The sequence below is a fragment of the Diadema antillarum genome, unplaced genomic scaffold (assembly GCF_040938485.1).
Source record: "Diadema antillarum isolate AM-2024a unplaced genomic scaffold, OU_Dant_1.0 seq00001480_RagTag, whole genome shotgun sequence".
In the NCBI taxonomy this organism is placed as follows: Eukaryota; Metazoa; Echinodermata; class Echinoidea; order Diadematoida; family Diadematidae; genus Diadema; species Diadema antillarum.
Window position 1 is genome coordinate 102,016 of NW_027272219.1, and position 27,267 is coordinate 129,282.

The window sequence follows — 27,267 nt, forward strand, 5'->3', positions numbered from 1 at the left end:
ATAGTCCCAGGGCCTTAAGAGGACACATTTTCATTTGTTTTAAATACTCTCAAAAACAGGCATATGCCCAGTGTGGAATGTATCCCCGGTTGCCTGGAGTGTAACACTACAATATCACTCATTGAAGCCGTTTACAAGAACACACACACACATGCACAATGTTTGTTTTAACAAAGCAGACATCTTGCCCCTTGTGCAATAATAGCATACAGTGAGCAATATATTAGCAAACAATATAACAAGACCCAATATAATTACCAAGTCATTGATTGTGAAGCAACCCACAAAAACCTGCCCACCACAATACACCCTGAGAAATTTCTTGCACCTCATACACAATTTTTCTTCTGACATGATTAGATTACAGACTGCAATTTGGTTTGCAATTACCCCACATCCTCCACCAAAAAAAGAAAGAAAAAAAAGGGAAAACAAATTAATTGACTTTTAATGCAAGATGGAAGACTATTAGCTTAATTGCATTGACAGGGATGGCAACCTCACAGGTTTGCATTAGCAGCCTTATGCCCCCACAGTCTGAGCCTGCTGATACCACCATCTGGTCTCAAGGTCAGCCGGATATGGGTGACCGGTCCAACGACCGTGACCGCTGAACCTTTGAAGAAGTGTCTCTTATGAGCAGAGAGCTGTATGAATAGAAGCAAATATGTGCGGACACTTGTGTAAATAGTATGTGCTACCACACTCTTTTAAATCCATTCATGCTGTCTATATCTATTTCTTTTCTTCATTCAATCTAGTGTAAATTCATTATACAAATGGAACTCATGGAATGCAGGTATTGAAAAATAAGAAAGAAAAATTATCAAGCAACGAAAAACTATTTTTTTTTAAATTGTTCTTGTCCCCCACCCCCCCCCCCCCCCCCCCCCCCCCCCTTCTCACACTGGAAGGGCAATTCACTGCTTACCAATACCACAAGTCACAATCTATGATTTGAGTTAGAAAACCTTAATGTGATACTTCAATAGAAATACTGGAAAATTATGAAACTGAAAAACAACCCAATGATATATATACATTTTTTTAGATGATATCCCACACAGGTAGCTCTGGCCACACAGGTAGCTCTGGCAGAGTAAACTGTTTCCACTGTACTCCCATGTATAACTAAGCCTTCAAATTTACAAGAAAATGTTTTTGCACTGCAGACTTTATGTAGAAACAGGGACAACTATTAAATGGTCTCCATAATCTGTCAATATACAGATTACTGTAATGGCTGTTATTTTCATGAGGGTTTCATTTTTGCAAAATATGCGAATCATTGTTGGGCTGCTAATTTAACATACAAAAATATTGCCATGTCCAGTAAAGTGGCATGCACTTTAGGATAGCCTATGTGTCAAATCATGAAAACAACATCTCGCAAAAATGTTTGTGACCTTTCATTTGTGAAAATATAATTATGTATGTGTAAAATTACAGCTTTTACAGTATTCTTGGAGATGTAGACGTAAAAAGGTCTAATACCATTAGAGAAGTCTATGTCAATTTTGCAAACTGGGAAATTTCATAGTGCATCTTATCCACAACTAAACAACACAAATATCAGCCGCTCCACTCACCTTGGCAATAGGTAGTATAGCTTTCCATTGGAAAGCATCAAAATCTCCGTGGGGCCGCTCTGGGTGGGGTGCCCTTGCTCGCTGCTCTTCTTCTAGGGTGAGCACACAGCCTGCAAAGCACAAATACAATTTTGAATCTTGGACCAAGTAAAATTTTGTGATGTTTGCAAAAAGGATATAAGACCTTTAAATAACAGTTGTCACATGAGGACCATTAGTAACACTATCACCAATTCAACAACAACAAGGAAAAGTAGAAATTACGCGGTGCGTAATATATGTCCCCGCCGGAAGTAGCATTTTGTAACAAAATGTGCAATATAGGTAAAAAATCAAGGTCAAAGGTCAAAGAAGTCAAAGGTCAAAATTCTGTGTAGAAATTTTGAAGCCCTCACCTAGTGCCATCACATAGAGCAAATGGAATCGAAATTGGGTTAGAAATGGCGAAGGAGTAGCATTTTGTAGCCAATGTACAATATAGGTCAAAAATCAAGGTCAAAGGTCAAAGAAGACAAAGGTCAAAATTCTGTGTAGAAGTTTTGAAGCCCTCACCTAGTGCTATCACATAAAGCAAACGGAATAGAAATCGGGTTAGAAATGGCGAAGGAGTAGCATTTTGTAGCAAAATGCACAATATAGGTCAAAAATCAAGGTCAAAGGTCAAAATTCTGTGTAGAAGTTTTGAAGCCCTCAACTAGTGCCATCATATAAAGCAAACGGAATCGAAATCGGGTTAGAAATGGCGAAGGAGTAGCATTTTGTAGCAAAATGTACAATATAGGTCAAAAATCAAGGTCAAAGGTCAAAGAAGTCAAAGGTCAAAAATTCTGTGTAGAAGTTTTGAAGCCCTCACCTAGTGCCATCACATAAAGCAAACGGAATCGAAATCGGGTTAGAAATGGCGAAGGAGTAGCATTTTGTAGCAAAATGTACAATATAGGTCAAAGGTCAAGGTCAAAGGTCACAACTGAAATTCTGTGTACAAGTTTTAAAGCTCCCATGTAGTGCTATCATATAAAGCAAACAGAATCAAAATTGGCTCATAAATGACAGAGAAGTAGCAAATTGAACATTTTGATCACACACGGACGCACACACGGACGCACGGACGGACGCACGGACGGACGCACGGACACACACACGTACGGAGCCCGTTTCATAGTCCCCTGCTCGAACTCGTTCGGCGGGGACAAAAAAGGAATCATAGTTGATCTTTTCCTTCACTGGTAGTCCCTTTGAATCTGTTGTCATCAGCAAATCCCTTAATATTACCAAAAATCCACAAAAAGTAACTTCTCACCTGTCACTAGATTTATTGTTGTAGCAGCAATTACTTCACACACACACACACACACACACAAACACACACAATAATCACCTGTGTGACTATGATAATCTCTCAACACATAACACAATCAAATGAAGGAAACTTGGAATGAAGAAAGTGTGACAGGATAGCTACTAATCAGCTGTTTCATAATATCACAGAAAACCTAAGGTAAACAAACACACTGGATTTACTCTGGTACACATTCATCCGGTTAATTCTCAATGAGAAGGGCATTAGAAAATGTTGCCATCACAAACTGCATGTAGGTAGCCAAGACAGGTAAACCCTTCAGCTGTTGCCAGCCCTTCTTTTATCTTTGCCTGAACTCTGTTTCAGACGTGACTGAACATAGCCACTGTGACTGCATAATTATGACCCACCTTCAATTGTGCACGAGTCTGGGAAGTTGCCTTTGAAGTGATTGGTGTCCACTTCAATCTGAAATGTAAAATGTGAGATTAAATTTCTCATGGTGCATGATGTATGCCTTCAAGTGATGTAATGACTCTTGTGCAAACTTTCGCTAGCGTCATTGATTCGAGTAGAGCTAAGCATGGAAAATGGCGGGAGGATTTTGCATAGACCGGAGAATAAAGACACGACAGTTTTAAAATGTTTTCAGCACAACATTGATATTGGTGACAGTCACATCATGCAAATCAGATTATGTGATGATCCCATTGTCTCACTAGTCTTTCCCACTGACCTGTACACAAATATGCACTAAATCTCCACATATGAAATGAAATATGCAATGCATCATGGGTATCGTTCTTTTTTTTCAGTCACAATAACTCATTTATGAAGACTCTTCTGTGGAAGGAGCTGTAGTTTTAAGATTACCCCCCTAAAAAGAAGAAGGAAATACATGTATTTGTTTGATATTTTCCTCATAAACTATGGGAGGATTACATGGTGATGACACTATTTACACAGATGCAACTAATATCACTCTCTCTTGGAAGGGTGGTGAAGCATAGAGGTGCTCTAGTGCGCCTCATCTTTCACAGAGTGCGAAATCTTGTTCCAATGCACGAGTAAAGACCATACACTATTTGTTTTATACAACATCTTGGACATCAACAGATGTGGTCCACACAGGTTCTTCAATTTAGCACAGAAATGCCAACTATTTTCCGTGAAAGGTGAATGAGTAGCACAATCGTAGTCCCTGTGTACATACGCGAAACCCATCAGTTGAAGTTACTTGCAGAAACAAGTGATAAAATACGCACTTGTAAACGCGCTTGTAATTGTTGAGAGCAAATGACAAATGTTTGCTGATTGTAACATCAGAGCCGTGCACTGGAATAAAAATTGTGACTTAAACAAGGGAAGCAATTGAAATCAGTGACGTCAGCCATGCAATGGCACTTTTAACTGAATGTCATGTGATGAGCAATCAACCAATCGCATAGCTACATTTTTTTAAAGTGTTGTTTAATCCTAAACAAGGCTAGTGTGATACTCCTGTAATATTCATTGCTGACATCCAGTTTCAAATCATCCCTGCTGATCAGCAAATGTCAGCCTGCCAGATAGGCAAACAGGTATCAATCAAAGATGACTCATCAGAGAAACTCAGATGCTTGTGGACAACATTCCCTTCTGGACTAGCACTCCAGATCCCATCATGGAACTCACCTTTTCTATAATGCCCCGCGTGCCAAGCCGGAATACACACCAGTCACATCCAGTGTACTTCAGGACACCATTCTCACCAAGTTCTAACACAGCTGGTCTGTCGAGCTGTAGTGGAATATCCAAGTACACAAAAGGCAACGTTTGGTGCCTCTATTAAGCTTCAGTGATGATACATCACACATATATATCTTATTCAATGAAAGCCTGATGAAGTTCCTAAATATCAACATTTCTGATTTTTTTTTCATGATTTTGCATTCTACTGAAAGAATACATAATTCTGCTCACTTAATTCCAAACCACTTACGACAGAAACAGTGAGAGAGCTGGCAACAATTTGAAGAAACTTGGCTTCGAAGACTGGCAGCAGTAAGGTGTGTTGAAGACCAAGCATTTGAGCAGAGTAAGACAATTCAAATGTACAAGGGCACACAGATAAATAATATCATATACATTTCTTTGTCCCAGATTTGTGAAATATGCAGTGCCATTACCCTTTTTTCAATCTCTCTGATGTAACCATTATTCAAAGGTACCAATGCCTGGCAAATCTTAAGTTACCTCTGAACCTGTGAAAAGATTTGAATTTAATGGGGCTGGTGAGCAGAAGTTTTGTGTACTAAAATTTACACATTACAACAAAATGCCCATAATGACGACATACCTGAATACCTCATCATATTGGTACATGGGTGCATAGCAGGTAGCACATTAATCCTTGGGTTGGTATTTACAACAACTACAGGCACACAGAGATCGATCTAAGAATATTTGCATACCAATTACACAGGTATATCTGAATATATAGTAGTGGTTTTGCATTACAGCTCCACTCCTGGAAATTCAAATTAAAGGGGCATTCCAGACAATTTTCATAATTTCACATCATGTAGTACACAAATCAACATCTCAATGTATAGATTTGTGAAATTTATTGTGGTTCTTGAGCAGGGAAACAATACTTTGAAAAACATTAAACAAATTACACTGAACAAGGATGATGACATACAGGCTCACATATTTCAGAAATGTAGCAGTGTAATTCCATTACAATACCACTTGCTTGTGAGTTCACCAGTGTACAATCTGTGCATGCTTTCTTCTTTTGTTGTGCTTGCTTGAGCCCCAACTAATGCATTTTAATGGTGACCCTGCCATGTCATCATCTTTGTTTATTGCAATTTGTTACAACTTTCGAAAATATTCTTATTCTTCATCCCAATTATCATAAATTCTATAAATCTGTCCGCAGTATAAGTAATTTATAGTTGTTCAAACGTCAAAATCTGAAAATCATCTGGAGGTCTCCTTTAACAACAAGTGCTTGATTTTTGAGATCACAAACCTTTCTGGCCGTCTCCCACCCATCAGCCATGGTGACAGAGCGAGCCTTGGTGATGAGATTGCGTGGATGGCAAAAGTGGGCGTTGCTGTATCCCACACAGACTCCTCCATTCTCTATGGCAACGAGGTCAACGAGCTGTGTGGGAGCACAGAGATGCATGCAAAGACACCATAGCGGTGTGTGAGCACCAGTAGCTTACAACAGTACAAAACCACACAAAGTTTGCACAGTTTGCACTATTGAGGTATGCAAATCTCTGCTTGACATGCAGAAACAAAACAATATGACTTCTGAATCCTTTTAAATTTTGAAAACCAAGGTCCATAAACACTAACCGGGAGTGGCCTTGGGATTGAAAGTGTTGTAATAATTGTCATGCTTATCATATGGTATTGATACTGTTAAAAACCCAATAACTCCCTCCTCAGGTATATCTGGCATAATGTTTCTCAGTACAATACAGAAATACAGCATGTCATTGACACCTTATAGAAGAACAAATAAATTAATATATACATAATATACAAGTATAATATTGCACCCCATCAACTGTCCATGGCCATCACACCATGTGACTACGTGCAACAACCTCTTCTTTGGAGCACCATGAATGAAAGGAGAGGGTCACAGAAAAGTGAAAGCCCAGTAATTAAAAGGAGGACAATAAAAATATAAATACTATATTGGTATTTATATTAATATATGTTTACATTTATATAAATATATGGTGAACTTGTTCAAATGATCAAGTAATACATACTGCATTTGGTGACCATGCATTCAATTTTTTTTTTTTTTTTTGAGTTGTAGATAGTAACTGGTGGGACCCATAATCCACAAGCTTCACTTTTTAGTGGGACCTCCATCTCCATCAGACAAATTATAATGCTCAAAAACCTTATTTCTTTACTTCTCATCAAAAGTACAATGTAACCTGCTTTCTTATATCACTTATGTTAACATCTCTTTCCTTTCATTCACCTTGTACATTATGCCACTGATTATATTAAAGGTAAGAACAAAATCAACTTGAAAATAATCTTCTTCACAAGGTCATGATACATCATGACAGCTCTACCTCATTGGGCCTGATTCCTTCCCATCTTGGCTGAGCCTCACCATAGACCCTCAGTCTGGCTATTCCACCATCTGTGGACACATGAGGGCGACAGACATTGTAAGTCAAGCATGCAGCAATATGATTTGCAAAGGTATACTTGATGACATAAATGGTACCCTCGGGTACCAAATAAAAATCAGCCATTTTGTTGAATTATTAGTATTTTTTTTTTTTAAGGTTGTACCTGGGTTGCCAAAAAAAGGGAAATTATTTTGGTGAGATTCTTTTTTCACTGAAGCACATGCTATTGCTAGCACAGCAATGGTACCCTGGGGTACCAAATAAAAATCAGCCATTTTGTTGAATTATTATTATTATTTTTTAAGGCTGTACCCTTGGTTGCCAAAAAAAGAAAAATTATTTTGGTGTGATTTTTTTTTTCCCTGAAGCACATGCTATTGCTAGCACAGCGTACCATGCATGTATAGTATAACATGCAGTGGCATGGGAATGACTATGTACACGCACACACAGTGCATGCATTTCTCTACGGCTGTCCTCGAGTGGACGTGAGGTGGCACTACACAATGTGGTACCCCGGGGTAACGCGTGATGCATCATTTGGTACTTTGTATCATTAACCATACACACTCAACTTCCTTCATGCAAGTCATTACTTCTATGCTGTAACATGTGCACACTGGAAAAACAAATTGCAGAAGATACACTCATTCTATCCTATCGTTGTCCTGGCAGTACATGTATATTTCACCATGAGCTAACACGAGGAAACAAAACAAAAACCTGCAAGTTTCTATAAATCTAGTTGCTGTTTGATATTGTGGCATCTTCATTTGAACAAAGTTGAGCTTTGCAAACTCAGCTGTGTGTTCAATCTGATAATGCAAAAGGATGACGAAACCACAGAAGTGAGGACCACAGAAAATGTGGACAGGTGGACGAGGAGCTTGGTAAGGTTGGCATGAGATAGGAGTCAATCCAAAATTGGGCAAGAAGGTATAAGATAGAGTGATTGCTGTTAAAGTGAGGTAAATGCAGCCACCCCTGTTATTGGGGACCCTGGTAAAAACTGGAAGACGGTGAAACACTCAAGCTTAGCTTTACACAAGCTTTGAAAATCACGCTGACACTACTACTACATTTATATGAAAAAGTATTGTCACACCAGTAACACAATTTCCAATATGGTTTAGAGTAACACCATTGTCTATGATAAAAGTGACTATGGCAAATGTGGTCACTCAAAGCACTTCAAATCTGAATAAACATTTAACAACCCTTTCCAATGGCAATTTTCTTTTCTTTTTCTTCACCATCACTTCATTTTCAAACAATAGCACACAGAGGTAGCATGCAGTTCTGATACATGCCCTTCTTTGACACTTTTTATCTTGTCTCTATCACTGAGGTCATTCTAAAATCTTTCTGCCAGGGAAACACCTTCTCACCTGGAAACATATTGAGCCTCAAGTGGGTCCATCTCTTCGCGCTGTTCACCCTGAAGTAGTTGTGGCAGGTTTCTGGGATGCCTGCCCTCAATGGCTGCATTGACACCAGCTCTTCCCAATCCTGAGATGAGAAGTTGGGAGGGGGAGGGGGGGATAATGTGTCCATTTGAAGGGATATGCCACTTCATGGCGATTGTAATGACTTCAACAAGATATATAAATGAGATGAATTTCACACGTGGTAGTGGAATTGCACATAATTTTAGCAAGTTACAGAATTTTTTATTTTTCACATGTTTTCTAGACACAGCCATACTGGTCAACAATTTAGTTGAAGCATCGCAAATTGTTGCAGCCTTCTTACCCAGCAAATGACAGGACATGGATAAAACCAAAATATTGAAAAATTCATAACTGTTGAACAAACTGTCAATAATTACTCAAACTTCACTGATGTGTCCTTCTTTCTGCATCTACTAAAGTCTTGCATATGTTTGGATAAATCACCCATTAAACAAACATCTGGCATTCAAGCATACTTGTACATTTGTATCTTAATTTCAATGTATAAGCAGTTGAAAAACATGTCCATACACATGCACGCCTGTGTCCGTGCATGGATACACACACACACATACATATGCATTGTCCATATCCCATCAGAAAAAACTAGAAATGTCGCTACAGCGACTGGTTATACCCCCGCCAAACAACATTTCATAAGCTTTGGTCAAAACAACATTTCATAAGCTTTGGTCAAAAAACTGAGGAAGTAGTTAAATCCGCAAGATCTTTCCTTGATCTTCTGCCATTAATATGCCGTTACCATGGCAACGTACTTTCGGGTACTGTCGAAAAATGCGTCTTGCACCTCTACAACCAAAGGCACACATCTGTACCAAGTTTCATGGAAATTGTGCAAAAACTGAGGAAATAGTTTGCAACACAAAATTTTCCATCATTTTGGCTCATAATATGTGAGCTGTTACCATGGCAACATACTTTTTGTCACTGTCAAGAAATGTGTCATGCTGACCTATATCCTAAGACAAACATTCAATATGAATTCCATGAGAATTGGAAGAACACTGATGAAGCAGTTTTGCCATGAAGCATTTTGCCCTATATTTTACCAATAACATGCCGTTACCATGGCAACGCACTTTTTGCCACTGCGGAATTATGTGTCTTGCACATTAACATATTCAGATGAACATCTGTACCTAATTTCATAAAAATTGATCAAAAAATGTGGGAGGAGTTCGCGACGCAAGATTTGTACCCATTTTTGCCCATAATATGCCGTTACCATGGCAACGTACTTTTGGGTACTGTCAAAAAATACGTCTTGCACATCTACAACCCAAGGCACACATCTGTGCCAAGTTTTATGGGAATCGGTTGAAAACTGAGGAAGTAGTTCGCGACGCAAGATTTGCAACGGACCGACCGCCCGACCGCCCGACCGACCGCCCGACCGCCCGACCGCCCGACCACCCGCTGATTCCTATATACCCCCTTCAAACTTCGTTTGGCGGGGGTATAAAAAGGGGGAAGTTTGGCTGTTCAACTTCTCAAAATGGCTGTCTACTACCAACGACCACGACCATCTCCCAACTGAGGCGGCAAACAGGTGCTTCCCAGAGTGGCAAACTGAGATTGAGTGAAACATCAGGTTACACCATTTTGGTTTTCTTTACACTTTGACGCAAAGCATTCAGATCCACTAACCTCTGTATGCAGTTTCTTCATCTCCTCCAGTTCCTCCTCACTGGCCTTTGAGCCCATTTCACTGGATCGCTGAGGAAAGTCTTCATCTGCAGTACAGACGTGGAATGTGAGATACCATATTGTCTAATGTCAGTTTCGGGCTCTTCAGCATTCTCTTTCCCTGGCTCTTTTTTCCTCCATATCTCTTTTCCTCTCATGATTGGATCCTTTTCTCCATGACTCATTCAATCACAAATGATACAATTATCAAAGTGTACACTTTAGATATAGAATGACTCCTGCATATCTTACAACTAAAAAATCAGTAAAACCGACTGTCACATGTATTTCTTCTTTCTTCGAATTATGCCATAACCTAGGGGTTTCTTTTTTTTTTCCCCTTCTTACTAAGTCATGGTAAAGAATAGCTTGCCTAGTTGAAAATGATGTTTGCTCCCAGGCACAGTTAATAGCAGCTCTTGGTGCCCACAGTGCAGAAGCCAACTTAAGAATAAAATTGATTCAATATTTAAATGTTTTGGGGGTTCCTAGATCATGTCACTATGGTGTTTTGAATTAACCCATTGCATCAACTTGTTTTTTATACACAGAAAAATGTTATTCTTCTGTGGTTTTGTAAGTTTGAGTAAATCGCTTTGGAGCTTTAAAGGGAAAGGCTAGTAACTGATCAGTGGGAATCAGTGCGAATGCTGGGGGATGATTGTTCCAATTCTTGTGGGATTCATTTAAGAGTACATTATATATCTATCGTTGTGTGAAAATTATTTGCTTCAGAACGGTCTCATATTCAGGTAATGTGCAGCTTAATGCCCCGTCACTGACCAGGCATGCTAACCTGGAAACATTAAACTGCACATTACTTGAATATGAGACCATTCTGAAGCAAATAATTTTCACACAACAATAGATATATAATGTACTCTTGAATGAATCCCATAAGGATCGGAACAATCATCCCCCAGCATTTCCACTGATTCCCACTGATCAGTTACTAGCCTTCCCCTTTAAGAACTTCAAATATAAAAATCAAGAAATTCACATGTAGCAATTTAATTCGGGCTTTCAGGCAACAGATCACACACACACACACACACACACACACAAAGATTGGTCACCTGACTCAAGGCATGCAGCTTGGATGGACATTCTGGGCGTGAAGTTTCCAGTGAAGAACCTGGTGTTGACGTCGAAGCCATGGATCACACCAGGGATACCAAGCTTAATGATGCACCAGTCATGACCAGGAATGCGTTTGCGTCTCGTTTCCCATCCATCCATTCTCTTTCCAAAGAGTGTGAACTCCCCCTCCCACCATACAGGGTCATTGTCCTTTTTGGCACAAGGGTAGAATTTGTGAAAGATATGTCGTAATGCAACTTGACATAACTTTGCTAGGTTCTCACCATCATATACAGTATCACCTAGATTTTCGTTGGTCATTGTCTTCTTGTAAACCATAGAAATTAGCAATCAATTTCTCTGCATTTGTGCAAGTCTACAGTGGATGATTCTGGATGGCAGACATACTTCTGCAGCTTTCTAAACATGATATGAACTTATCCACTAGATCAATTTTCCTCCTCATTTGTGTGCACAAAATGTCACTGTATTTGTCAATTGAGCTTAAGGCAAAACTTTCGGTGAAATGTTCAGGTACCTTTTTGAGTATCAGTAGTCTTCAAGAAAAGCGTGGAAAATGTGCTCTTAATAATGTGCTTTCTCAAAACATTTTGTTGTTTTTTTGTCTACTGTATACATTTACTAATTTCCATTGTAGTTGTCATAAGACATCACACTGAATACAATGTATATAAGACTGATTTTCTCTGATGGACCTGGTACATCCAGTCTGAATTAATGTTGAAGATTTCTTATACAAGTGATGAAGTTTACAGAGGAGTTATGGGTGAATCTTTGACAGGGTATACTACACTCTTACCATTATCATTATTGTTATCATTATTATCATTGTTATTATTATTATTATTGTTGTTATTATTATTATTATTATCATTATCATTGTATTATCATTACTACTACTGCTGCTGCTGCTACTATTACTACTACTACTACTACTACTACTACTACTACTACTACTACTACTACTACTACTACTACTACTACTACTACTACTATCATTATCATTATAATCAGGCAGTTATCATCTTGTTAAAATAGTTACAAAAAAACAAAAAACATCTTACCTGAAGCAGATTCTCTGCTACAGCAAACCAGTCATCTGTGGCAAATAGAATCTCCCCACCAACCTCAAGGGATCAAGAATGGTTGCAGCACTGTTAGAAAATGGTTTCCCCAGTGCTTTAAGGAATACTGACAAACTTTACACAAAATATAAACCATAAAATATCTCAAGTACAAAGATGTACAAATGCAATAAAGTCTAAGTACATGTATTGATTACGAACTATTTTCTCCATGACACATGCCATATAACTAATTCTAAAATGATTTTAAGGGGTCTAGGGCAATTACCCCTGGGCAATTACCCCGCACCCTTCCCCTGGCCCTAATCCTAATCCTAATCCTGAACCTAACCCTAACCCAAACTCCTAACCCTAAATGTAACCCTAACCCTAATCTTTACTCTAACTTTACCACTAACCAGTATTTGGCCGGGGGGATAATTGCCCTCCGGGGGTAATTGCCCGGATACGGATTTTAAGTAATGCGAATGTATCTCCAAGAGGGGCTTGATACAAAGTTAGGGACTTTCTGAACGATTGCCTTACTACGTGTACACCATAGAAAGCATGAGAACAAGCCCAATGTGTTGCTGTACGCATACCATTTCGTGTCTTTTCTTCACAAAGTGTAAAACCTTACAAGATACATTGTAGAATACTTGTTTCCTCACACAGTATATCATCGCTGGGGCAACAAGACCTCATATCTACAAAATGTCAAATGTTCAGGAGAGCAAAAAAACTTGGCAGCCACAGCACAATATCCAATGGGATAGACATTCCTTTGACATGCCGTGGTGACTTCATTTTTGGGGTAAGACATCTAGGATTTGGACAGGAGATCACTTAACTGATTCCAAAAATAGTCATTTTCACCGATATTGCAGATACTTGTACAAGGTCTTGTCACCCCAGTGACGATATTTGCCATGTTTACACTCATATAGTTTTCTCAGGAAAGAATTCAAGAAAAAAAGACAAGACCCTCTTAAAAAAAAACACACACACACACACACCTCTAGTAGTAGAACTAGCCCTTCTGTACTACAAGAATGCATCTTCCAATCTTTTGACACACACATATGCACAAACACCCACAAAAAATATACATTTAAATATTCATACGAGTCACCCACTGTATTCCACATGTTCCACATGTATGAGATCAGTAATCTAGCGAGAGAATTACCATCATACCGGTACCACAATATAAGACATACAAATGAATGACCCCTCTCTTTCCACCCCCCCCCCCCCCCCCCTTGGAGCAAATGGGGCTTGGCACTGAATATGATTACAAAATATCAGCCTACCTTCTTACAGGCTAGGTCATTGAGCTCCACAAAACTGGGTATATTTGTGCTTGCCATTACGACTGCTTTCCTTCTTCTCTTCCTTTCAACAGCCTGCAATAAAACATGACAGCAGTGACATACAATCTATATCTATGATAAATAGGGGTTCTATGTGGTACAAACAATGCACAATGGTAGTGATGACGATTGACAAGATGATGATAATAATGAGAGGAGGAAAGAGAAGATTGAAAACAACTTTCATTGATTTAATTGCACTCATAATAATCATCATCATCTTTAATTTCATGTTTGGGTGCTACGTAATTCAAGACTGTTCCATGTTTGAATGATATAAATGATACTTAATCCGAGATTGTGAGACTCAGAGAGCTAATTCCTAAGTAACAAATCAAAATCTTTTATTTGTTGTTTCTTTGCTCTCATAGCAATTTGATCTAGAGGGATGTAAATGTGTGATGTACCCTTCGATATCGCAATAATAAGCCAACGGACTGTACCATAAAGTAGACAGGAAGAAGAAGAGGAAACCAGACACATCACACAAGAATCAAGTTGTTTTTGCTGTTTTTAATACTAGCAATCTCCTATGTCCAAGGTCTTTTGGATAGACTTCTAATGGTTCTGGGCGCTAGTGTACTTTCGCACCTGTTTGTCAACGTCCTAGGCGCTACTGTAGAAATGTAGGTCATTTGACAAACATTTTAACAGGTGCAAAAGTACTCTCGTGCCTGGTTTTGGGCAAGTCCAAGATAAGGTCCCCTCAGAAGGCAAAATTTCATCTTTGCTCAATATTGACATGTTTGGCATCATTTTGAAGCTTATGAGTTGAAGTTTTGATATCCGTGGAAGAAAAAATGATATTATGTAAATTTATGCAAATTTCAAGGGCTTCGTTTGAATATCTGTGAAACACAGCATTAAGTATGGGACATTTATAAAAATTCATATTAATTCAAAGGAAAGCAAATAATATTTGATTAATATGTGGACATAAGAAGTTCATCACATAGTTTAACTTGGTATGAAAATTTAGAGATTATGCAAATGATTACGCAAATTAGCTCGTGTCCTATCATGAGATGTCCCATACGTAACAAAATGAGGTCATTTTTTAAGGTTTTTTCTTATGGAAAGTTCTAATTTATTGTTTAGAGAAATTGAATACCAGAGAAAAAAGAAAAAAAGTAAAAGAAATATATTTTATTAGGCATTGAAATAATGTTACGTATGGGACAAATGCGTTACGTATGGGACATCCTCATACATATTGCATGTGAATGCATGTAGCTAGCTGGGAAGGTCTCTTGGTACACAAATGGTCCATCATCCTGAAGAAAGCATCCCAACATTGTGGCTACTTTTTGAGTTATAGACACTTGAAACAATACATGAACTTGACTGAACAATTTTCAGAAAGGGGGAGGGGAAAATGGCAAAATACACAATGAAAAATCAGCATTAAAGGGATGGTATAGTTTTTTTGTAGAAATGGGGATTCAGTTTTCAACATTTAAAGAGATGATTGGAAACCAATTATATGAATTACTTAAGAGCATAAAATCCTAAGACTAGAGGAATTCAAAGTTTATGTGATGGAGATCCAATTTGAAATGGTTGTGATATATATATATATATATAAAAAAGTAAAATGATTTTTTTTTTATTGCAAGTGATACACAAATTGTCCTTATTCAGTTTTCAGTAGTAGCCACAACAAAATTCATGGGTATACATACTGAGGTGTGACTCGAATCAATGACCTGACTGCTAGACAGACATCATATATGTACTCGATCACTGGGGTTCCACGCAGCAGGTATTGCTTATTAAACTTAATATTTCTTGTGTCAAGTTGTTTTTTATTGAAACTAAATGGCAAACTGCCCTTCATCAATGGAAGTAAACACTTTAAACTACCAGGTATTCAATTTTTCAGTAGTAACTATCCTGATAAAAATAGGGCATACATACTCAGGTTGGTCATAAAAAATATAGAATATGATTGAATGTGATTATGATGGTAAATATCTGGGGAATATTGTTCCCTTGTCAATCTGGATCAGTATTTGAGTAATTTCAACTGATTCCACCTCAATAATTATGCAAAAATTTGTTTATGGGTATTTTGCAAAATTATTTTGCAAAATACCCATAAACATGCTTCTCCACACACTAAACGAATGGGGGACAAAGGGCATGCATACCCAGGTTGGTCATAAAAATATAAAAATATGATTGAATATGATTATGATGGTGAATATTTGGGGAATATAGTTTCCTTGACAATCTGGATCAGTATTTGAGTAGTTTCAACTGATTCTACTTCAATAATTATGCAAAATACCCATAAACATGGTTCTTCACACACTAAATGAATGGGGGACAAACTGTCCCATACGTAATTGTCCCATACGTAACACGTCATGTCTGTCTTTAATTAGAACCTGTAATTAGAGCTTTTTGCCTAACGACATGAAACTTACCTGTGATAATCTTGAGTGTTGTGACTTTCATCACAGTGAGTTACAAGTTGTAGAATGATATACTTTCAGAGAGTTTTGAGGTTGAAAAAAAATGTTCAAAAAAACAAAATTTTTCTGGTCCCATACGTAACAGCACATATTTTCGCTTCTAGAATATAATTGTCAAGGTCATTTTTCTAAATTTTTTACATGATTATACTTCTCCTAGATAGCAATCACCATGATGAAGTTCAATATGATCAAAGGCCATTAACACTATTTTTCGGGTCATAAAAGTCTCTGAATGTCCCATACGTAACGTGCGCGTTATCTTGGACTTGCCCTTTTACATTCTTGACATAATTTATAATGTGTTGTGACTCTGTGGTACAGTGTTCCACACCAGCGACTCCTCCACAAACTAGAAGCATGGTGTAGGTGGCTACCTTCTGAAATGGATTACGGCATACATTGTACCTCACTGGAAGATCTCAGAGAGTTAGAGTAAATGGGGAACTATCTACGTCACATCTAAGTGGTATCCCCCAAGGAAGCATGTTAGGTCCATTACTCTTCATCTGTTTCATAAATGATCTACCAGAGGTGGCCAAATCTCGAGTGAAATTGTTTGCCGATGACTCCAAATTATACAGAATTGTCGATAACCAAGATGATGCACATGTGCTGCAAGATGATGTTAATGCTGTAACAAAGTGGGCAAGCACATGGCAGCTCAAGTTCAACGAGACCAATGTAAAGTTATGCACTATGGTAGAAGTAACCCATGTCATCAATATACCATGTCAGGAGAGGATGGTGAGGAGGAGATCACTCAGGACATCTCCAAACAAGTTCTTGGAGTCATCTGTGATAGATTCCTCACATTAGTGTGCACAAACAGCTGAGCTTGCCAAAAGAGCTAATGTCAAACTTGGAATCATCCAGAGATCTTTCTTGGCGCTGAATGAGAAGGGATGGCTCAAGTTGTACAAAGCACTAATAAGACTGACACTTGAGTTACATTGCAATATGGTGTCGTCTCCTACTTTCAAAAAGGAAGACCTACCAGGTACTTGAGAAAGTACTAACAGAGGGCAACAAGATTGCTCCCCCACCTTCGTCATCTGGATTATGCAGAGCATCTGAAAATCCTCAAGCTACCCACCCTTGTATGATGTTGTATACAGAAGGCAACGATCCGAGCTCATTCAGATATTTTATTCAAGATTGTAAAGCATAGACCATCTAGATCATCTTAGTACTCAATTCTTTGACATGGTTGAATGCAGCAACACCAGAGGCCACAGCTTGAAACTGAAGAAACCAATCGGCAATGAATTAGACTGTGGCTGAGATAAAATGCCTTTGCTGTAAGAAGCATGAATAACTGGAATGCTCTACCAGAAGCAGCAGTCTCAGCCACCACTGCACCAGCGTACATGTAGGCCTAGATCTATATCAATTCAAGTCGGCACTAGAGAGACATTGGGAAAGCCACCCACTGATGTACAACCTAACATAAATTTTTTTATATCAGAGACGAAGCCCAAAATAATTTAGACCCCTAAAACCCAGGATAGCCAGAGACAGACAGTGACGAGGGGCAGATGCTACGTCTCTACACCCAGGTAGATCTAAACCAAAGAAAGTAGACGGAGGTCTAGAATCTAAGCAAGTAAGTAGTGAATTTACTACAGGGATGCCAAGTTTTAAAAAAAAATTATGAGCGAGATACTGTGACTCGGCATCTCAGCATGCGAATATGTGTGCGAGCAAGGGTGTGGGAGGGGTTTTTCCCCCTGTGGCCCGAGTCCCACGCACGGTAGGGAGCTTTCAATTTCATCAGCTACAGAGACTCCAACCCAAAGCACCTGCTGATCTGGAGATTTTCCCGCCCGAAACCCCAAGCAAACGGGAGACTCCAAGTTGATGTGTGCAAAGCACGAAGTTCCTAGGGTTCTAGATGTTCTCTGGTGCTATCTAAGGCTTATTTTTTCAACATACGATAGCAATAAGTAAGAAATCCTTTCCACCGGGAGACACAGAGCCAGGGCGGGAGAAATCAAATCTCCAGCGGGAGAACGGGAGATTTTGCAAAAATGGGTTTTCGGCGGGAGATCTCCCGTCGAAAACGGGAGAGTTGGAGTCTCTGCAGCTAACGTTAGGTGCATACTTAAAGGGCGTGTACAGTTCTGGTCGAGGTGAGAATTTAGCTTTTTAAGTTTTGCCAGGTATTCAGAAACCACTCTATGAGATGTCAAAGAGAATGCAATTCTAGGGTATCAAAAGTTTATTTGATGAAAATCGGTTTTGAAATGGCCGAGATATCCAAAAACACGGTGAAACAAAGAGATCCTAATAAAGTTGTGGCATGTCGCCTTTTATTATTATCACTTTTTTTGATATCTCAGCCATTTGAAAACCAATTTTCATCAAATAAACGTTCAATCCTTCTTAAAATTACATGCTCTTTCATATTTCATAAGAGGTTTCTCATTATCTCACTTAAGAATGTTCAAAACATGAATTCCCACCTCAACCAGTACCTGGTACTGTACAGTCCCTTTAAGTGACTATTTTTTACTCATTTTTAAAGACAAAGGGGAAATATACCTTCATTTGCAACTATCACTTTAATCTTTTGAGCTATCTAGATTCTACTCATCATTTATAGGCCCAAGTTGCAGACTTGGTCCGATGCGTGAGAAAAATGGGTGCCAGGCGTGAGATCGTGAGATTAATTGCCCCTAAAAATGCTTGAGTCTCACGCAGAATGCGTGAGACTTGGTAGCTCTCTTACTAACGTTAGAGATCTATCAACAAAATTACAGAGTTCGGGAATGATAAACAGGTACAAGCTCACGTTTTAAACGTCGATTCGGTCGTCTCCTCCACAACTGATCGGCTAGCTCCGTTGTTGTGATGGCTCCACTGCACTTCTCTACGTCTGATCTGAGTGTTACGACATCTCAAGATCTAACAGTTCGGCCCTACCGGTTACAACCCCGTTCTCTTTGAGTGATGAGCGAGCGAGCGAGCTTGACAGGAGCTGCAATGCAGTCACCTCGCCTTCGATTGTATGGCCCTGCGTTTGCTTTGGGTGCGTGCAGGAACTCAACCCCAAGAAAAGCCGACCGTGTACAGCGCGACCTCAATCCTGGTCAGCTCGGGGTGCTGTTCGTTATTCCGAAGGTTCGTTAATCCGAAACACACAAATTCCCTATACCTAGGGGTTCGTTAATCCGAAAATGAAAAAGGGTTCGTCAATCCGAACATTTGTGGCGTTATTCCGAAGGTTCGTTATTCCGAAAGTTCGTTAATCCAAAAATGGGGTTCGCTATTCCGAAGGCTCGTTTATCCGAAAATGAAGGGTCCGTTATTCTGAAAGTTTGTTAATCCGAAAGTGAATTAGGGTTCGTTATTCCGAAGGTTCATTGATCCAAAATGAAATAGGGTCCGTAACAAACCTTCGGAATAACGAGCTTTGTGTCATTTTCGGATTAACGAACCTTCGGAATAACGAACCATATTTCATTTTCGGATTAATGAACCTTCGAAATAACAAACCTTATCACATTTTCGGATTAACGAATCTTCGGAATAACGAATTTTCGGAATAACGAACCTTTGGAATAACGAACTTTCGGACTAAAGAACCTTCGGAATAACGAACCTTCGGAATAACGAACTGTAACCGTCAGCTCGACCGGGTCGAGATGTTCAGGGTGGGGCAACGGCGTAGCCAGGATTTCATCTTAGGGGGGGCGGTTAGTCTGCGAGGGAGCGAAGCGACCGAGCCCGAGCGAGCGGAGCGAGCGAGGGGGGGGGGGAGGGTGTGGGAGGGGGGTGTCCCCCCTCCCACGGTAAGAACTTTTTGCATTTTGATGTTGTAAATGGTGCAATTTGATGCATGTTTCTGCGCGTTATATAGACGTGAAACAGTCCCACTTGTTTAAGGCAGCAGTTTATTTTGATGTAGATTATTATTGAACAATTTGCCTATAAAATGCTATAAGTTAAATACACTTCTTGTATTAACTCTTTTCACTGAATATCTTGAACGCGACTGAACCCGAGAGAGCGGAGCGAGTGAAGGGGGAGGGGAGGGTGTGGGAGGGGGGTGTCCCCCTCCCATGGTGAGAACTTTTTGTATATTGATGTTGCAAATGGTGCAATTTGATGCATGTTTTTGCGTGTTTTAACGAGTTGAAACAGTCCTACTTGTTTAAGGTTGCAGTATATTTTGATGTAGATTATCATTAAATAATTTGCCTATAATATGGTATAATTTAAATACACTTCTTGTATTACTTCTTTTCACTGAATATCATGAACGCGACTGAACCCGAGCGAGCGGAGCGGGTGTGGGAGCGAGCGGGTGTGGGAGGGGGGTGTCCCCCTCCCATGGTGAGAACTTTTTGTATTTTGATGTTGCAAATGGTGCAATTTGATGCATGTTTTTGCGTGTTTTATCGACGTGAAACAGTCCCACTTGTTTAGGGTTGCAGTATATTTTAGTGTAGATTATTATTGAACAATTTGCCTATAAAATGGTATACGTTAAATACACTTCTTGTATCAATTCTTTTCACTGAATATCATGAACGCGACTGAACCCGAGCGAGTGGAGCGAGTGAAGGGGGAGGGGAGAGTGTGGGAGGGGGGTGTCCCCCCTCCCACGGCGAGAACTTTTTGCATTTTGATGTTGCAAATGGTGCAATTTGATGCTTGTTTTTGCGTGTTTTAACGAGTTGAAAAAGTCCCACTTGTTTAAGGTTGCAGTATATTTTGATGTAGATTATCATTGAACAATTTGCCTATATAATGGTTTAATTTAGATACACTTTTTGTATCAATTCTTTTCACTGAATATCATGAACGCGACTGAACCCGAGCGAGCAGAGCCAGGGAGGGGGGAGGGGAGGGGGTGTCCCCCCTCCCACGTGAGAACTTTTTGCATTTCGATGTTGCAAATGGTGCAATTTGATGCATGTTTTTGCGCGTTTTATCGACGTGAAACAGTCCCACTTGTTTAAGGTTGCAGTATATTTTGATGTAGATTATCATTGAACAACTTGCCTATAAAATGGTATACGTTAAATACACTTCTTGTATTAATTCTTTTCACTGAATATCATGAACGCGACTGAACCCGAGCGAGTGGAGCGAGTGAAGGGGGAGGGGAGGGTGTGGGAGGGGGGTGACCCCCCTCCCACGGTGAGAACTTTTTGCATTTTGATGTTGCAAATGGTGCAATTTGATGCATGTTTTTGCGTGTTTTAACGAGTTGAAACAGTCCCACTTGTTTAAGGTTGCAGTATATTTTGATGTAGATTATCATTGAACAATTTGCCTATATAATGGTATAATTTAAATACACTTTTTGTATCAATTCTTTTCACTGAATATCATGAATGCGACTGAACCCGAGCGAGCAGAGCGAGCGAGGGGGGAGGGGAGGGGGTGTCCCCCCTCCCACGGTGAGAACTTTTTGCATTTCGATGTTGCAAATGGTGCAATTTGATGCATGTTTTTGCGTGTTTTAACGTGATGAAACAGTCCCACTTGTTTAAGGTTGCAGTATAATTTAGTGTATATTATTATTGAACAATGTGCCTATAAAATAGTATCATTTAAATAATCTTCTTGTATTAATTCTTACACTGAATATCATGAACACCGTCTGTTCAGCAGTCAAACAGAAAAAGCATGCACACGAGGGTGTAGATAGGGGCATATCCCCTCCCACACGAAGGTGACTTTGCGTTTTCAGACCTGAAATTCAGCGATCTGTTGCAAATTTTTGGTGCAATACTTTTTCATCGAAGTGATAAAATCACGGAATTTAGCTCTTATTCCGAATGTGCACCATCTGTGTGTATGTATAAAGTCTAGTGAGGTATATATAGAGGAAGGGGGATTCCTCCTCCCGCTCGCGGAGCTTTTGCGTTTTTAGAATTGAAATAAAGCGATCTGGGTGTAGCAACAGTCTATACTTCTATGCATGGTGGAAGGGGGAGGGGCGGGGGAGCAGGGAGAAGGCGTGGGCGAGTGTTATCCCCACCCTTCCCTTCCGATCGAGCTTTTGCCTTTTTAAGGTTGAAATTGAGATATCTCATCTACGCATTTTTGATGGAATCACCATTTGGGAAATCACACACACACACACAAAAAAAAAAAAACTGATTGGGGGGGGGGGGGGGCTGAGGGAGGAAAGGGTCGATTAAAAGGCCCGTTCCCCTTATACATGAGGGAACCTTGAGTTTTCGGAATATAAGTGATAAGTCTTGTGCACTCAGAATTATTCATAATTTTTTGTAAATCTAAAAAGTGTACTAAGCTAGGGAAAGAGGCATAGAGGGGGAGGGTTTGGGAGGGGGTATCCCCCTCCCAAGCACGAGAGATTTTGCATATTTTGAATTGAAATTCAACGATCTGGTGCACACTTTGAGTGAAATATTCAAAAAATATCTTATTTGATGAAAGGTTGCAAAGGAGACCCGCTTCATGTGCATGCATATACAGTATACACGCATTTTTTTTTTCCGCCTCCCAAATCCCCGGTCCAAATCTTAGGGGGGGCGATCGCCCCCATCGCCCCCCCCCCCCTGGCTACGCCAGTGGGGTGGGGTTCGCTCTATTTGACAAATTGACCCAATTTAATTTGTTCAACGATGATATTTCATGAGGACATTTTATTTGAAGACTCTATTTTCTGTCCCTTTCAGGTGGATACTATACATGGCAAGGAAAAGAAATAGTGACAATGTGTCTAAGCTATAAGCTACTAGCTCGAGGAAGCGATTTCTTCAGTTCTGCAATCCATTGATTCCATTTAGGCCCTATACTTATTCATTTTTAAACTGAAATTGTTTAAAGTCATACATACTTACGTAAAACAGTCATCATGTTCCACACGTTGGATATACTAAACATATATCTGCCAGGGGCGGATCCAGGAATTCTGTAATGGTATGTGTGTGTGTGGGGGGGGGGGGGGGGGGGGGCGAGGGGGCAACTAATATTTCTGGTGCCACTTCTGGGTTTCATTTCTTTTTTTTAATTTCTTTTGTTTTTGACGAAAAATAAAGGGGGGTGCGCCGGTTGCGCCCCCCCCCCCCTCTGGATCCGCCACTGTAATCTCTATGGTTCCATCTCCAAAATACATTAGCCCATGCAGGCTAGCCGCGGCTGTCGGATGGTATCTCGAAGCAACACCATGGGCATGTAACAGGGTCACTGATCTCTATGCAACACTGTCAGGGCCCTCATCTTGGGCCCCATCTCCAGAAGTATATGATTTGATTTGACTGTGCGGGTGAAATCATCTTGACAGAAAGTCCCAAACCAATTGCCTCTGCGGGGTCACAGTCTCAGAAAATTGTCACAATGGTTTTATTGATGGATGGAAAACTCATAAAACAAAAGTTACCAAGATTGATTGAAATCTGTTGTCATAATGTATGAAAATACAATAGTTGAGAAATGGCGTAAGAAAAGAGGTGTTACGTGTATTAAAATCGATGTCGCGTCAATTCGAATACTGACTCCGAATAAACTCAAACCATGTCATCGGCGCTGTTACGGAATGAACATTAATGCAATCTCACTTACTGCTTTTCAAATTGGGAATGAAGTAAAGTAAATGACGTATCAGAGCGGTTAAAAAGAGTGATATCAAAATTATAATGTTTCATAGAAACAACATAGAGTACATGTATGTTTTAATGATCCGATAGCTTTCAGCCCCACTGTTTTACAAACATCGACAAAAATAGATGACATATACAGTACGAAGATTAAACATAATTATTGCTCATCTGTTACCTTTATGTTCACATTTTGAACGAGATAACAGAAGAAAAGTGTAAGGCATATCTTAACTCGCAGATCCTATAAAATATCATGATCAATATACTGGTATAAGCGATGGCATTTTTGCATCTCTTTCCACAGTGAGATTTCCCGTTATTCTTCGTTACAGAAATATATAAACGCTTGAAAAGACCTCCGTTTTCTTTGTGATGTTTGTTTTTTCGAAGGTTCCTTAATCCAAAAAGACATAATGGTCCATGAATCCGAATATTTTTAATTTTGTAGCACTAATATTGTAATATCGAAGATTCGTTATTCCGAAGGTTCGTAATTCCGAAAATGAAATCAGGTTCTTTATTCTGAAGGTTCATTACTCCGTTGTTTTTTTGTTATTCCAAAATTTCATTATAAACAGGCAGTGTATTCCGAAACACAAAAAGTCCTTATACTATGTCCATGCATTAATCCATTGAAAATCAAAGATTTGTATTTTTTTCAACTTGGTCAGTTTATGTTTAATTACAATGCAAATGCACTTCCCAGTATTTTCAATTCAATGTTTCCACGGAATCAGTTTTTTCATAATTATCCAACTAGACAATCTAATGAGTTTCATTTGCCCCTCCTGAGAACTTTATTAGCTCAGAGTACATTTATATACACCGGTCCTAGATTTTGGAATTCATTAAGCTGTGAAATAAAAAATTCCCCTTCTTTGCATTCTTTTAAGCGCAAGTTGAAATCATTTCTGTTAAATCCTCTTTGATATATTTCGTCCTTAGTTAGATCTCATCAACCTCAGGGTTCATCATCCATCCACCAATCTTTCGTTTACTGACTTCATTATTACGTAATGGATTGCATGGATTATTATGCAATAGCCATTAAATCCCTGCACAGCTGCGTGCAGTACCAGCCCTCTGAAGCACATTCTCAATCACCCCCTGTTCCATTTCCCTAGTTCAGCGTGTAGGCATTCTCTCATTCTCTTATTCTCTTTCTCTTTTTTTTTTCTTTTCCTTTCTCTCTCCCCATTCTTTCCGTCTTTTTTGTCAAGTGTTGTCATGTCTTTTGTATTTCTCCTCTCTTGTTCCGTTCTGTCGTAAATTATATCTGTGATAAGTATTTGTAAATAAGTAATTCATAAGTTTGTTCATTTTTTGAGTGGTTCACAACATACAAGCTTGCTTTTTAGTGGACCTCTCAGTTCTTTCTTTTTCCTCAATTGAAGCATAACTTTGTACTTTTTTGCCAGTATGCATTCTTTTGTTTATTTGTATCATTTATCTTTTACAAAGTCGAATGTTTATGTTTATGATGTAATTCCAAATATATTATGCGTTATGTTTTGTTGAAAAAAGAAGAATGAAAAATAAATGAATTGAATTGAATTGAATTGAATAATCCGAAAAAGAAAAAGGATTCCGTGCTGATCAGAATATTTTGTGGAGTTTTTAAATCCGGAAATGAAATAAGCCTTGTTATTCCGATTTTATGTTTTTAAATCCGAAAATGAAATAAGATTTTTTTTATTTATTCCGAATGTTGTTGTTTCTTAAATCCAAAAATGAAATAACATTTCTCATTAGTCCGAACTAACGGGTTCGTTATCCCGTATCACAAATTTCATATGTCTAGACCTTCATTAATCCGGAAATGAAAAGCTTCGTTAAAAATCCGAACATAAGTGGCATTATTTCGAAGGTTTATCATTCTAAAAGGCTCGTGACTTCAGACTAAAAATGAGATGCTGAGTAAGGTTCCTTTATCCGAAAAGGTCAAGACCGTCATCCTTACAAATGAACCTTCGGAATAACGAACCTCTTTTATTATCCTCACATCAAACTAAATCTAAAACCCTATCACAACCCTCACCCTCACCCTATGCCACTGGAGAAAAAACCGAAGCAATATTGTCGCAGAAGCAAATGTCGTGTCACCCCTCCGAATACACAGACTTAAAATTTTCGGTTCGGTGTAAAAATGGCAGAGGTAAAAATGGCAGAGGTAAAAATGGCAGGGGTAAAAATGGCAGAGGTAAAAATGGCAGAGGTAATAATGGCAGAGGTAAAAATGGCAGAGGTAAAAATGGCAGAGGTAAAAATGGCAGAGGTAAAAATGGCAGAGGTAAAAATGGCAGAGGTAAAAATGGCAGAGGTAAAAATGGCAGGGGTAAAAATGGCAGGGGTAAAAATGGCAGGGGTAAAAATGGCAGAGGTAAAAATGGCAGGGGTAATCTAAAAAGTGTACTAAGCTAGGGAAAGAGGCATAGAGGGGGAGGGTTTGGGAGGGGGTATCCCCCTCCCAAGCACGAGAGATTTTGCATATTTTGAATTGAAATTCAACGATCTGGTGCACACTTTGAGTGAAATATTCAAAAAATATCTTATTTGATGAAAGGTTGCAAAGGAGACCCGCTTCATGTGCATGCATATACAGTATACACGCATTTTTTTTTCCGCCTCCCAAATCCCCGGTCCAAATCTTAGGGGGGGCGATCGCCCCCATCGCCCCCCCCCCCCCCCCCCTGGCTACGCCAGTGGGGTGGGGTTCGCTCTATTTGACAAATTGACCCAATTTAATTTGTAAAAATGGCAGGGGTAAAAATGGCAGAGGTAAAAATGGCAGAGGCAAAAATGGCAGGGGTAAAAATGACAGGGGTAAAAATGGCAGAGGTAAAAATGGCAGAGGTAAAAATGGCAGCGGTAAAGTTGTCAGTGGTCGAAATGTCAGTGGTCAAAATGCTAGAGATAAAAATGCCATTGATAAGAATTTAGTCGTTGAAATGCAAGAGGACGAGGTAAAAGTGACAGAGATTTTTTTTTTTCTTCATGTTTCTGACACCTTTCTCGCAATACGCGCTTTTCGTGCCTTCTCCTGAAATAAAGCACGGGGGAGACCGGGGAGAAATGGGACACGGGGAGAAATATGGGACACTCATGTAACTTGAAAAATGCTCGGCCAGTCAACAATCTAATTATATCAGTAAAAAGATGAGCCTCGGTACACCTGAAAATGGACATATTAACCACTATACAGCTCTACAGGTATCTTGTCAGTAAAATATCAAACTTACTTTAGATCTGGTAGGTCCTATACTATGTTAATAAGTATTTTAAAAAGTGTGCAAACTTCTGAAAATAAAATTGCTTGACAACAGACATGCAGGTATGAAAAATTGGCAGGGATCTTTTACTGTTTCTGTTACCACTGGGAGAAATTTAATCGGAAATAGGGCAGTGTTACATTTCTCCCCGCGGCACATGTGAAGAGAGTCTTGCAGAGCTTCAGCGATCCCT

The 27,267-nt window shown here is 39.3% G+C and overlaps 1 protein-coding gene across 1 annotated transcript; it reads right to left on the bottom strand.

Annotated features, from left to right (window-relative positions):
• Positions 1 to 500: 500 nt before the first annotated feature.
• On the bottom strand, positions 501 to 19,104 carry LOC139709909 (allantoicase-like). Its single transcript, XM_071621866.1, has 12 exons — positions 19,017 to 19,104; positions 13,686 to 13,778; positions 12,373 to 12,435; positions 11,284 to 11,497; positions 10,169 to 10,254; positions 8,438 to 8,558; positions 6,987 to 7,057; positions 5,909 to 6,043; positions 4,564 to 4,668; positions 3,300 to 3,357; positions 1,590 to 1,699; positions 501 to 647 (listed from the first exon to the last, which is right to left on the bottom strand). Exons 2-12 carry the CDS (start codon positions 13,740 to 13,742, stop codon positions 501 to 503), a joined length of 1,167 nt encoding a protein of 388 aa, XP_071477967.1. The 5' UTR covers positions 13,743 to 13,778; positions 19,017 to 19,104.
• Positions 19,105 to 27,267: the final 8,163 nt, after the last annotated feature.